Source organism: Cheilinus undulatus, linkage group 14, assembly GCF_018320785.1.
Source record: "Cheilinus undulatus linkage group 14, ASM1832078v1, whole genome shotgun sequence".
NCBI lineage: Eukaryota > Metazoa > Chordata > Actinopteri > Labriformes > Labridae > Cheilinus > Cheilinus undulatus.
The window spans coordinates 28,522,191-28,536,027 of NC_054878.1; the positions used below are offsets into that span (position 1 = coordinate 28,522,191).

At 37.9% G+C, this 13,837-nt stretch overlaps 1 protein-coding gene across 1 annotated transcript in view; it reads right to left on the reverse strand.

The window, feature by feature from the left end:
* Nucleotides 1–4,222: 4,222 nt before the first annotated feature.
* rab32a (RAB32a, member RAS oncogene family) overlaps nt 4,223–13,837 on the reverse strand; it is a 31,851-nt gene continuing 22,236 nt past the window's right edge. The window contains exons 2-3 of the mRNA XM_041804661.1: nt 12,930–13,207; nt 4,223–5,631 (exon numbers count right to left, since the gene is read on the reverse strand). Coding sequence (XP_041660595.1) covers nt 5,482–5,631; nt 12,930–13,207 — 428 coding nt within the window. The 3' untranslated portion in view covers nt 4,223–5,481. The remainder of the gene's footprint in view (nt 5,632–12,929; nt 13,208–13,837) is intronic.

Consider the following 13,837-nt stretch of genomic DNA (forward strand, 5'->3'; position numbering starts at 1 on the left):
AATGCTAGGTAAACTTCATTTATAAACAGGCTACTAGTGAATTGTCCTGCCGTATTTATTGATGTCGGCTCCTCAGTGTTTATAGGTTGCTAGGCAACATGGCTTCAACATGGACAGGGTCTGGGGATACAGCGTCACTTGTTACCAGGGGCAAAATGATGTATGGGCTTAGCGGATAGTCAAATTCGATTAAAACTGGGAAGAACTGTGATAAAATGGGTAATCACGTGTATTAAAGTGATGGAAAGGGTTTAATAAGTGGCAAAAAATCGGCAGAAAAATTGATGTGAAGGGATTTAAAAAGTAAAAACTGCTTACTAAAAAAGCAAAAACACACATTGATAAGTGGCAAAACAGAATGTGGAAAAAACGGGTGGAAAGGGTGGTGAACTAGCATTAAAAAGTGGCAAAAATGTGTTCAAAGTGGCTATAATGGGCACAATAAAGAGTGAAATGTGGTTAAAACTGGCAAAATGGGCATAAAAAGAAAAGTGGTTCATAGTGGAAGAGGCAAAAATGGGTTCTAGTGGCAATGGTTAAGAAAGTGTCAAAAAAGTTTTTGAAGTGGCATAAATGGGTCAAAAGTGTTAATAATGGATTTAGATAGGCAATGGGTTTAAAGTGTCAAAAATGTGCGTAACAAGTAAAATGAGATTGAGACAGCTAAAAATGGGCGTGAAAAGGGGTTAATAATGACAATAAATAGGTAAGCCACTGGCAAAAGCCAATGGCAAAAATAGGGCACTTTCCCTGTTTATGCAAAATGGGTCAAAGTCGCCAAAAGTGGGTCAAAGATTGCAAAAAAAACCTGCAGAAAAAGTAATGGAAAAAGGATTAACAAGTGCCAGAGTTGCTTGAGAGTGGAAAAAATCCATGAAGAAGTGACAGAAAGGGTTCAAGAAGAGGCAAAAAGTCTGAAAGTTTCAATAGTGGGCAGAAACAGTGGTGAAATAGAATTAAAAGTGGTCAAATGTGTTGAATGTGGCAATAGAGTAAAATGTGCTTAAAACTGGCAAAAACAGCACACAAATAGTAAAAAGGGGTCCATTGCAAAAATTTGTTAACCTTGGCAAAAGAATAGATAAGAAGTGTCAAAAATGGGTGTAAAAATTACTCAAAAAATGGACAAAAATGGGCATAAAAATAGTGAAAATTGATTTATAGTGGCAAAAATTGTTATCAGAGGCAAAGATACCTAGAATGTTGCAAAAATCTGCAGAAAAAGTAATGAGGATGGTTTAGGTATAGTGGCAAAAGGGATAAAAAGAGGTCGTAAGGGGCAGAAAAAGTGGTGAAATAGAATGTAAAAGTGGCAAAAATGGTTTGAATTGTTAATGTGCAAGACAAATGGTGAAAGGAGGTTCATAGTGGCAAAAAATTGGTCAAAAAAGGTAAGAATTAGATGGAATGTGGCAAAAAAAATACTGATTAAATGTGGCAAAAATCTGCAGAAATGGCAGAAAGTGTTCTGAAAGGTTGCACCTGGTTTGAAGTGGTAATAATAGGCAGAAAAGGTGGTGAAATTGGATTTAAAAAGGGCAAATTTGATGAAAAATCACATTATAAGTGGCAAAAATGGGTGAAAAAGGGGTTAAAAGGGTGCCGAAAAATAATTTCAACCTCAGAACTCAATAATAGTTTGTTGCACTTTCATCTCCAAAATGAGGGTGCTAGCACCAATGCTAATGATTCAACACACATTCACTGATACTGTCTAATCACAACTGGAGAGGGCCCATTCTGTTGGTTTGTCAGGGGCCAGGCCAAATTTGTGAGCAGGCCTGATTGTAATAGTAAATGCATGACAAAGATTGCCTCTTCCTAGTGAAGCCAAATGTATTTCTCTAAGTCACCACCAATATGAGCCCCAAAAAAATCTTCCCAAGAAACAAACAACAGCAAAAAACACCAAAGCTGGAGGCTCTTCCTTACTCTGAAATCCACACCTTTTCCTTCTCTCTTTTGTTAGCAGACTTACTGACATGTATTGCTGTACTGGCAGCGAGTGAGACTTGTTGTAATGTTTGCACACAACACTGCATTCCTGCTCTGCTAACAATTAGGTGTGTGGAGGAGCACAAGCTGTAGTGTTGTGAGCACAGTGTCTGATGACTATCACACACTGTTTCTTGAGTGGAGTCACATGGCCTCCCTCTCTCTTATACACACGCACAAACACGCACGGTCTGAGTCACACATTCAGCTTTATCCATTCTCCTTTGTGCTACAGGTTTCTCTGCTAGAAACTGACCACTTTGGAACCTAAACACACATTGCTTCTACACACCAGTATGTAAATCCTGTAAAAACCAGACTGGTTAGATTGTGGAAGTAAAACTGTTTAGTTTCGTGTTAGGTTCAAAATACATAAAGGTTCATTTAAAGACAGAGTAATTTTACTACCTTTTTTGCATTATAGTTAGTGATACAACCATCAACAGTTATGTCCAACCTAGCAATCTGATTGGACAAGAGCTGTTCCAAGAGAGATGACAAAGGATAGTGCTTCCTAAAGTGTGTGCTGGGGACAACTAGTGGGTCCCAGAGGTAGGCTGTTTACAAAAACTAAAAATCATACACATTTTAAAGAATTAAATCATGTTGTAATGGCCATAAAAACTTGATTACTTATTTTAAGACCCAGAAGAAACAAAACACAGCAAGAAGTTTGAACCCTTGTTACTTTTTATCATTTATTTTGTCTAATACAACCGGTGTCACAGTTTAACTGGTGTTGGATTGACTGGTGACTGGCTTCTGTTCTAACAGTTACCTCCTTTTGGAGCTGTTGTGTCAAGCCCCCTTTCACCTCTTTTTGTGCCCACTTTTGCCACTTTTAACCTTTTTTTGCCACTTTTAAACCCCTTGTCATCCCTTTTCCTGGCCCATGTGTGTCCTTTAGCCCTTCTCCATTTTTCAAGCCTTTTCTGCCACTTTTTTGCACATCAGTTTTAAGCCCCTTCTACCTCAGCAACCTTCTTTAGGCTCTGACAGGGGGTTTGGGATGTTATCTCGTCACTACTCAAATTCTGCATGGAAAATAAATCTTCGAGGGTTGATGAAGTTGGAGCCTAACATCTAACAATCATGCTTTGCTGCTGTAATAAATGCTTTAACACTTAGAAAGGTAAGTTGACTGAGTAAAGTATATTTATAGAGATGAATAATGAAAACGATTTTAAGTTACTTTGCAGATGCCTAATTAAAACTAAATAAATGGCAGTGGCTCATTTTTTGTACTTTGTGACACTTCCTGAACAGGCCTGCCCACATAAATGACTGGTTCCCTGTAAAACCCAGTGAATGGGCCTGTCCCCAGTTGGGATTTATTGATGATATCAATATTTCTGTGTTAGAGAAGCAGAACTGGTGCTAGCGTCCTACCTAACAGATACTTCATTTTGAAAAGTTTGTCAAGCTATTATTGTGTTCTGATGTATAAAATGTTTATTCGTGACACTTTTCAACTGCTTTTCATCACTGCTTCAGCCCGTTTTGCCGTTTTTTTTCCCACACTAAACCCACTTTTGCTACTTTCAGACAATTTCTTCTACCCTTTAACCTCTTTTTACTGCTTTAGCCACCCATTTTTGTCACTGTTAACACACTTTTCCCCATTTTCCACCCATTTTCCCCACTTTTTTCTGTTCTTAGCCCATATTTGCTGCTTTATCCTACTTTTTGCCTCTTTTTACCCATTTTTGCCACTCTTTAAGCACTTTTCACTAATTATTACTCTCAATTTTGCCACTTTTAACCAATTTTCACTGGTTCATTGGTTTAGTCAATGTGCCAGTCTACATTTAAACAACGAATAAGGTAATTCTGCTTTTAGAAAATGGGTTTATATTTTGAAAAAGCTGTGTTGCAGAACAGCATAAATAAACAAAATTCATTTTTTGTTATTTTGATAAGAGTGGTTGTTATTTAAGTTAAATTAAAATATGTGTATCACAGAGCCCCATAAAGCTTTCCCATTTATACCTTTAAAAAATAAGCTGCTGTTTTACCAACTATTTTCTATAATTGTTTTATAACCACATGTTAACATTTAAGGTTGGCATGTTGTTTTGAATTTTGTCACTGCTATGACATAATCACAGCTGTGACGATTTTCAGTCCCTCTTGGGTGCTATTGGCTAATTCCAGCCTGCCAGCCTGTGTGATCGAGCACGACTTGTTTATGAACCAACTAAAACAATGCCAGAAGTGAGCAAAGTAATGAGATTTTAGTACAGACATCATTTATTCATTCCCACAGCATGTCTATAAGCAAATCAACATTGCTCCACTGTTTGCACACATATACACATTAAATAAAATTGACACTGTAATGACTAGTAGACAACAGACATGTGTTCAAAGGTTTATTTGTAATGTCTGTTTTGGTCTTGTAGATTTGAAGTATTTCCACATGTAAACTTAATCTCAACTCCATGTTTTAAAAAAATCCTCCATATTTCATCTGAACACTTTATCAGGTTACCTTTTTTATGTACACGAGAGTTTAGTCCTTTTTAGGAATCTGTTTTTATGACATCTCAAAGGTTTTATAATGCATGCCCCAACATATTATTTAAAAAAAACATAGTGTAAATAAGATCTGCATTTTCATACTGGTGCAACGATGATAGAACAAAGTTTTTTCAGTGCCACACAAAGTACAGGTCATTCAGCTTTTCATACCCGAAATACTGTGGTTGCTTTTTGTGTGCTTGTTAAAGTATAAGTAAACAACAAATATTGTTCCCCTCTAATCAACCTTACAAAAAAAATGATGGCATAATGGCACATTATTTCAGAGAAAATATGGCAAAAAGACAGACACAATAACACTTGATAACTTATTTGCTTATTTTTTACACAGTAGTCCTGGACACACACATAGACCTGCAGTAAAAAAACGTTTAGGTGCATATCTCTAAGCAAAGATGTTTTTAAGAAACACCAAACTATAAAGTGTCTTGTTTCATAGACAGAGATGACTGTAAGGACATTGAGAGAGAATTGATCAAAGTGACAGAGGCTACAGGTAGTTTTCTACTTTGTATTTAACAACTTTTTGCTTTGGTTGACAGGAATGACACAGTCCAGGGCTTCAGAGTAGCAGGATTCAGGCAAGGAGAGGTGGGTGAGGATCACAGCTAAGACATGTGGTGAAAAACACAGTTGAATAAAAATCTTGTATTTCAGAAGTGTGAGACACAAAGGGAAAAGGCAGAGGGAAACAGCAAAATCATGAAAATAAAATCGGGGTTTTATTCTGGCCAAAGGAAAGCTACAGTGAGAATTTTGGATATGCCGGTCCAATGGGTATCAGTGCAAAGAGAAGGAGATCCTGGAGACTTGAAGACCCCCAAAATTCCTATTCCTTGGAGAGACTGCAGAAGAAAGGGCTGAGAACCACAGGCTGGGTGAGCTGTGAGGGTCAGACCCTGCCAAAGGGAGGCCAACGGATGGCTAATGTGAACGGACTGTGTGCTAGCAGCAGCCTGACTTGCTCTCAGCAGGCACAGTCTCCTGCTCCAGTTTGATCCGGTCTCCGTTGCTCTCCTCATACGGTAATCCTTTGTCGTTAGCCAAGATATTCTCTACCAGGAAACATGCTGCCTCGTCCACATTGATGTTTTCCTGAGAAAAGGGGGGAAAAAACGAGAGATTAAACTTTTGTAATATAGACACTAGTCTGCTAGCAAGACCACCCATAAGTGGGGATAATGGGGAGAGCTTTCTGTTGCCCAGAAAAACTGGGGGCCATGGAAGTTTGCAAAATCATGGTCCATTGTAAAGTTTTGACAACCACATTTTAATTTTTACTGGAATAACCACTCTTATCAAAGCAACAAATATGTTTTTTTAAATCTATTTATGACAGAGTATATAGCCGTCTATAAAATATGTAGACTCCTTCTCTTAAAACAGCCATAAATAGGTGCAAAAAAGCAAAAATTGGTTTAAAGTGGCAAAAATCTGCAGAAATTGAGGTTAAATAGGATTTAAAGGCAGCAAAAATGGGTTGAAAGATACAGAAATTGGCAGGAAAGGTGGTGAAAAAGGATTAGAAAATGGCAAAAATGGGTTAACAGATGCAAAAAATCTGTTGGAAATATTAAAAAACAGGTAGAAAGTAGCAAAATGGGTTTACAGGGGCAGAAAAAGGGCAGAAAGTGGCAAAATGGGCAGAAAATATTGTGAAATAGGATTCAAAAGTGTCAGAAATTGGTTAACAAGCAAAAAAAAAAAAACAGTCACGAAAAGCTTTCAGTGTTGCTCTCTTCCCTTGTTTTAATACAGACATGTTGTCCAGTTCTGACAAAACTGCTGCTGTGGCTACGTCTGAGCCAATCACTCCACTAACAGCCACTGTATACCCAATTACACAACAACCAACCCTTTCTCACGTAACTATCACATACTGGTGCCGAAGCAGGTCAGCAAAGAGCATGTAGGTCAGCCAAAAAAAATTTCCAAGGAACTGAACATCCCCTGGAGCTCAGTTAAATCCATCATCAAGAAACTGAAGGAATATGACACATGTATAAATCTGCCTAGATAAGACCATCCTCAGAGATTAACTGTGCAAGGAGACAAGTGAGAGAGGCCACCAAGACACCTATGTCTACCCTGAAGGAGTTACAAGCTTCAGCAGCTGAGATGGGAGAGACCCAGCATATAACAGCTGTTGCCCAGGTTCTTCACCAGTCAAAGCTTTTTGGGAGAGTGCTAAAGAGAAAGCTACTGCTGAAGAAAACTCATTAAATCTCACAACAAGAGCTCATTGATAATCAATAAATGGCATGTAGGAGACTCCATGGTCAAGTGGGAGAAAGTTCTGTGGTCTGATGAGACCAAAATTTTGGGCCATTGGACAAGATGTCATGTTTGGCGGACACCAAACACTGCACATCACCACAAACTTGCCATCTAAAGCACGGTGGTGGCAGCATCATGCTTTAGGGATACTTCTCAGCAGCCGGCCCTGGAAGGCTTGTAAAAGTTGAGGGTAAAATGAATGCGGTGTAGCAAAACTACACAGAAATGTTTTAAAGAAAACAAGGTGAATGTTGGAGAGTGGCTGAGTTGTAGCCCAGACCTCAGTTCAATGGAGAAATTTGTTACTTTTTATAGACACTGTTAAAAGGTTTAGTAACTCCTTAAAGAATAATCACGGGAAATTTGTATATATTTCAGTTTAGCTTTTTATTATAATTTTAAAATGTGTAAACAGATCTGTTACACATATGTGTATCTTAAAAGCAACAGTCAATATTTAAATAGACAAACGTGGAGACAATATGGGGTATTTTTTTTCCTTTATCAGCTGGTTTAACAGCCTCACAGTAAAAGATAGAAGCTGTCCAACCAATGTGGTTCAAAATTAGCTCTAAGAAAACAGGTTCGGAACAAAGAGATCTCATTTTTGTAACAATCCCATTCTTCAGAGGGTGTCAGGTATTCACGCTTGTTTTTGGCATGCTCTTTTAAGTAAATTTTATCTGTTGCTATGAAAACCTTAACCTTTTTCCCCACCAATTCTGCCAATCCAGGGAAAAAAATCTGTCTACAACTGTCTAAACAGATTTTTAACTTTATTTTTGGTTGATTCCTGATTTGCTAACGAGCAGAAGATGTTGACTAATCTGAACCTCCTAATTAGAAGAACTATGTCAATGAGGTCATCAGTGTAGACGTTGATTAAGGCCAGAGAAAATTAACAGCCCCTCAAATTCAACCCAGTAACCTGCCCTCACCCCAAACAGATGAAATCTTTTCATATTTCGCCATAATTGTGTCTTATTCTCTTGTTAAACTCTGAGGGAAGTACAAAGTTACAGAGACAGAAAGTGAAAGAATGTTTCGTAGGCTGTTTCAGAGTGAGTCACACACCGGGCACACACAGCGCTTGGTTGAAAGAATGGGAAAGGAAAGAAATACTCTCTCCACCCAGAGACTTCACATGACAGAGCACGTGACCTAGCTGCAGAGCCTAAGGTTATTTGAAAACTTGAATGAGTTAATAAATTGACTCTGGCTGCCAAAAGTCATCAAAGCATTCCGCTACATGAAAGAAGAAAAGATAGTTTTGGTTTAATGGGTGGAAGTGTTCATTTGTAAGTGTCCTCTGGCTTCATGATGGGTAAAATTTGGCAGAGATGAATATGCAGCAGGCGGAGGTGAGAGAAAGATGGGAGCTTTCCTGAGGGTCTCAAAAAATTGAAGTAGCTGTGATTTAAACACAAGTAGATATTTCAAAGAAGTCATTCATCACTCAACATGGGCTGGAATGTGCAAGCAACTGGCAGCAATTTGTTTGAGTGTGCTTTGTGCTAAACAGCTACCTTTGCATCCAGCATCTTATCTGATACAGCTAGCCTTGTAACTAAGACTCCTTGCTCCTTCTTGTTACACAACTCCATTTTTCTATTATAATGTTTTCATTAAAAAAGTATGATCAGTTTTTTAAATCTGATGTCTTTTTAAGAGAATAAACTATAAACACAATGACAGACATGAAATGTTTACTGTATAAGCCCCTGAAAAATCCAGAGAATGGACCCTTCCTAGCTGTGATTTATTGATGATGTCAGTGCATTTGAGTTGGATCAGTAGCATTGGTGTTAGCATCCTGACTAACAGTTACCTCATTTTGGGGCTGAAAAGTGTGTGAATTGTGTGTGATTTTGCCACATTATTTTCTACTTTCTTATCACATTGTGCACATTTTAGCCTCTGTATCCAAATGATGCCATTTTTAACCAATTTCTGCCACTTTTTTTGTGTTTCTGACATTTTATATATCTGTTTTTCACCATTTTTCCACCCATGTTTCCCTTTCTTAGCCAATTTTTGCCACTGTTATCCCTTTTTGTCTTTTTTAACCCATTTTTGCCACTTTAGTACATATTTACCATTTTTAATCAGTTTGCCACTCTGTAACCACTTTTTTACTGACAATTTTTAACATTTTAACAAATCTACTACTTTAACCCCTTTTTTACCACCTTAGATGCCCATTTTTACCACCTTCTGCACATTTTAGCCCCTCAAACCCATTGTTGCCCCTTTAATCCCACGTTTTTGCCTAATTTTGCCACTTTTTATCCACTTCTCACACTTTTTTCCAACCCTTTTGCCTTTCTTAGTAAATTCTTCATTGTTCACATTACCAAAAAAGAGGTAATTCTGTTTTAAGAGGACGGGTTTACATTTTGAAAAAGGCACTGCAGCAGAGCAGATAAATAAAATTCATTTTTTTGTTGCTTTGATAGAAGTGGTTATCATTCAGGTTAAAAATAAAATATTGTTCTCATAGATTTACTCTCTAATGGACCATAAATTTGCTGACCACTAGGGGCCCCACATTTGGCTGGGCCCCAGAAAGCTCTTCCCTTTATCCACTCTTATGGGCGACCTTTTTAATCATTGCAGTGGAAATGCAGGATATGATGTCAAGACAGCTACGTAGGGAAATGCTACTTGAAGCTGCCCACTGTTGCTGTATCTCATTCATGTTTTGTACTGCTTACTTGTAATGGACCATACTTATTCTCTGCCATCAGCTGGCGTTCTGCCACCCAAGCTCCACTTATATAACATGCATCTCCATCCCTTTTACTCCACACCCCATCATGCTGTAGCCCCAGTAGAAATTTTTAAGTTCAGCAGAAGTGCACTGCTCACCTTTGCCCACCTTAGCTTACTTTTATTTTGAAATAAGGATTATTAATTATCTATTTATTTATTTTAAAAAAATTGCACTCCATAAGGTGCATTTACAGAACACTAAACACCTGTTTTCATTCTTTGGATGAATTTCACATATAGAGGGAGAAAATCTGTTAAAAGTGGTCTACCTGGTTAATGCTGTCAGCAATTCCAGAATGCTTTGTGAGTAACTTACACCTTATTGAGAACAGCTTTCATTGAATGTTGTCCTCAATTCAACACAAGAGGTAATCAGTATTTTGAAAAACATTATTGGCAATAACATCTGATCCTAACCTTTGACATGTTACAGGTGATACAGATAACTAGATAGAAATGATCACTTAATAGTCTTGTTTGCTTTTGTTGGTCATAAGGAGTAATCAGTATTCATTTCAGACTGTTTCATAACCAGCTTATAAAAAAAAATCCTCACAGGATCTTTAATTAGATTTTTAGAAATGCTTAAATATTTTAAACAAACGGCATTAAGCAGATGTAATTTTCTCAATTACATGTTCATGCTACTTTGACTTTAAAAATGATCTGAATATTTCTTCCCTGACAAATGCTGTATGAACTTATCTCCTAACTGAACATTTGTTCAAGTGAGAGGCAGCGAAAAGGATCTCACTTCACCAAATCCTACGCACAGGGACAGCAGCAGAGAACCACAGAGTAAACACACAGACACAGTCACACCAAACTAGTGACGCAGTGACCAAAGCTGATGAGAAACACTACAGAACATTATCTGTCACAGCCTTGCCCCAAAATCTCTCCCAGCTCTGTGCAGAAACATCAATCAACGTCACAGGATACGTTATCACAGCAGCTGTCTGACGAATCCTCTCACTCCTTTGAAAGATAAGAATTCACACATAATGTGCTTGAATGACTAGGAGAAAAGGAAAACTCTCTTGTAACAAATTTCTAGCTGCATCATTTGTCAGGTTCAATTTGATAAAGTACTTGGGATGAGACACAATATGATGTAGATATGACACTTACAGTATGTGATACAGTTATTGACTTGCTATGGCCAAATACTAATATTGTTATTCAAAAAAAGACCCTCTTCTTCATGACTCCTAATTGTGGCACTAAGGATGCAAACGTGTTTATTGCCCAAAGAAGAAGATGTCAGTTGAGTAATAGGTGAAGAGGAAGATGGTAGTATAATATTGGTCATTAATGAAAAAAAGTGAAAGGTGAAAGTGACACTAAGCTGCAGTGGAAATATACGTACGGTATATTTATTCAAGGGGCATTTTATTCATACTCTTCAGTTAAGTAGATACTGTGATGCACATGTATATAAATGACTTACAATGCATCAATTATTACAGAACTGCTAAATAGTAATACAATCGTTATATTCTATTTTGTTTCATATCGTGTTGTATCACATTGTGTCATATCATATTGGATGTATATAACTGATTACTTATCATACTGATCGTTTTATATCGTACTTTATCGCAGTGTTCTTATACTGATTGAATCATTTGCTGGTCAATCTTTGCTTTAAACCTCATCTATGGTCATGAACTCTGTCTAATGACTGAAAGAATAAGATCGCAAGTTCCAGCGGTTGAAATGACAAGGGTGTCTGGGTTCAACTTTAGAGACAGTTTGAGGAGCACGGACATCCAGAGGGAACTCAAAGTAGAGCTGCTGCTCCTTCGCCCGAAAAGGAGCCAGTTGAGGTCGCCTGTTCGCCTCCCTGTGGAGGTCTTCCAGGCAGGTCCAACTGGGAGGAGACGCTGGGGTGAACCAAGGACTTGCTGGCCTGGGAATGTCTCAAAATCCCCCAGGAAGAGCTGGAAAATGTACCAGGGGAGAGGGGTGTCTAGGCTGACTTGCTAGGCCTGCTGCCCCAAAAAATGGATGGATAAATGGATCATAATGCATCTGTCGTGCTGTATTGTATCATGTCGTACTGACTGTATTGTACTAGATCATAGTAATTCAAATGTAAAGAATCCCATCATATTGAATTGTATCAAACTGATTGAATTGTACTGTATCATGCTGAAAATATTGTTCTCTATCATGCTGATCATATTGTATCACACTAATTATATTGTACTACATCCTTCTGATGTATTGGGGTGTATTTGATCATATCAGATTGTATCAGATCACATTGTACTGATTGTATTGTACTATATCATACTGATCTTATCGTATGGTGTGTTATCATGTCATGTCATGTCACATCATGTTGCATCCTACCTTATCAGATCATACTGATTTTACTGTGCAGTATCATAATGAATGTATTGAATCATGTTGTATAATATCATACTGCATCAGCTTGTGTTGCATCGGGTTGTATCATATCATATCCAGTCCTATTTTGTGTTGTTTTATTGAAGCATATCTGATCATATTGTATTGTACCAAATAATTTGTATTGCATAGGACTGTGCTGAATTGTACAGATATAGAGTTTTATCATGCTGATTGTACCTAACCATATCATACTGGTAGTATCATATTATATTGGATTGTATCAAACTGATCATATCATATTATACTTGTTGTATTGCACTGATTGTGTAATGCTGTATATTACTGTTTTTCATCTTAACCTATCACACCATACCATATTGTATCCTTTCATATCATATTTTATTATATTGCAGTGTCTGTACAGTATCTTAAGTTAAGTTATCCTGCTATTCTTACCACTACCACACTCAACATTGCAGTTCATATCAGTGCTTAGAAATCAACACATCCACCACAGTGTGCCTTCGCCCTTCAAACTGGGTCTGTCTTCCCCGCAGGATACCTTCTAAGGATTTCCTGTCTGAAGGGAGTAATGAAGAATCCATTCATTAAAATGGCAAAATATCTTCACAATCAGAGCCCAGTGGCTCCTTTTATTCTGGCCCAGCTATGCAGGCATGTTAAGGCTCTTATCACATCTGATTTGCCACAAACACAAGTCACGCTCATGCGTTAAATACGATTTGAAGCCATTGCTAGTCATGTTTGGACCATGACTCAAGAAGCTTTGAAGAAAAAAATGTGCTCTTATGATGCTAGATATTTTAGGGTGCACTGAATTAAGGCCTAAATGTGGTCATTTCATCCTACTAAGAGAAGAAACCTTGATGGAGAAGCCTGTTAAACACATATTGACAGAAATGTATGTGGAATTGCACTCATCTTTTTCATGCATTGTATGCGGGTCTAACCTCAATTTGTCTCACCTTTGCTGAAGTTTCAAACCACCCCAGGAAGCCGGTCTCTCTGCAGAAATTGTCCATGAGGGCTGTGCTATTGGAGATGTCTTTCTTCTGGTCACATTTATTGGCGAGCAGAACTGAAGGGATGGGGTTGCCGTTAGCAAGCTTCACCTTGCTATCCAGATCGTGCTTCCACTTAGCCACTGCCTCAAAAGTGGATCCCCGTGTCACGTCAAACACCACAAATGCCCCCACGGCCTCTTTGTAGTATACTCGCGTCATATTCCCGAATCGTTCTTGACCTGTGGAGAACAGAAGAAGGGTTAGCTGCAAAGTTGCATTTTAAACATTTAGAGGAGCTTCAACATGACAGAGACAATGCAGAAAATACTTACCAGACCACATAAAAAATATATCATCCTGCCTACAGGAAAGGGTGAAGCATAGGACTTTTAATTTCTCTCTATTTTCCCCATCTGAATGAGGGCTCAGCAATTTTCTTCCTTGAAATGTAACCCAAAAATGATGATCTTATTTGACCTACTTTCCCACTACAGAGAATGGCAAAGGTAATCTGCCATGGTAATAAGCCCATTCTCTGTACTCATCCTGTGAGAAAATCAGAGGTGATATTTCACAAAGGCAAGGCAAGGGAAATTACCAGCATTATATGAGGTGTCACCATCAATCAGAGAAACTCACTTCATAATACTGTTAGCCCAAATTGCTCATTGAACTCATCTATTCACTGTGATTAACAACAATGCAATAACTTAACATTTCTAATCTGTCCTATCTCTTTGTATTTTAAGTGCATTTGAGATTTTTGAAGCTACCACATGAAAAGTATCAGTCTGTATTTAGGATTTTAGAGGTTTTCAAATTCTCTACGACTTAAAATGGAACATTAAAGAGGAAATAGACTGAGAAAT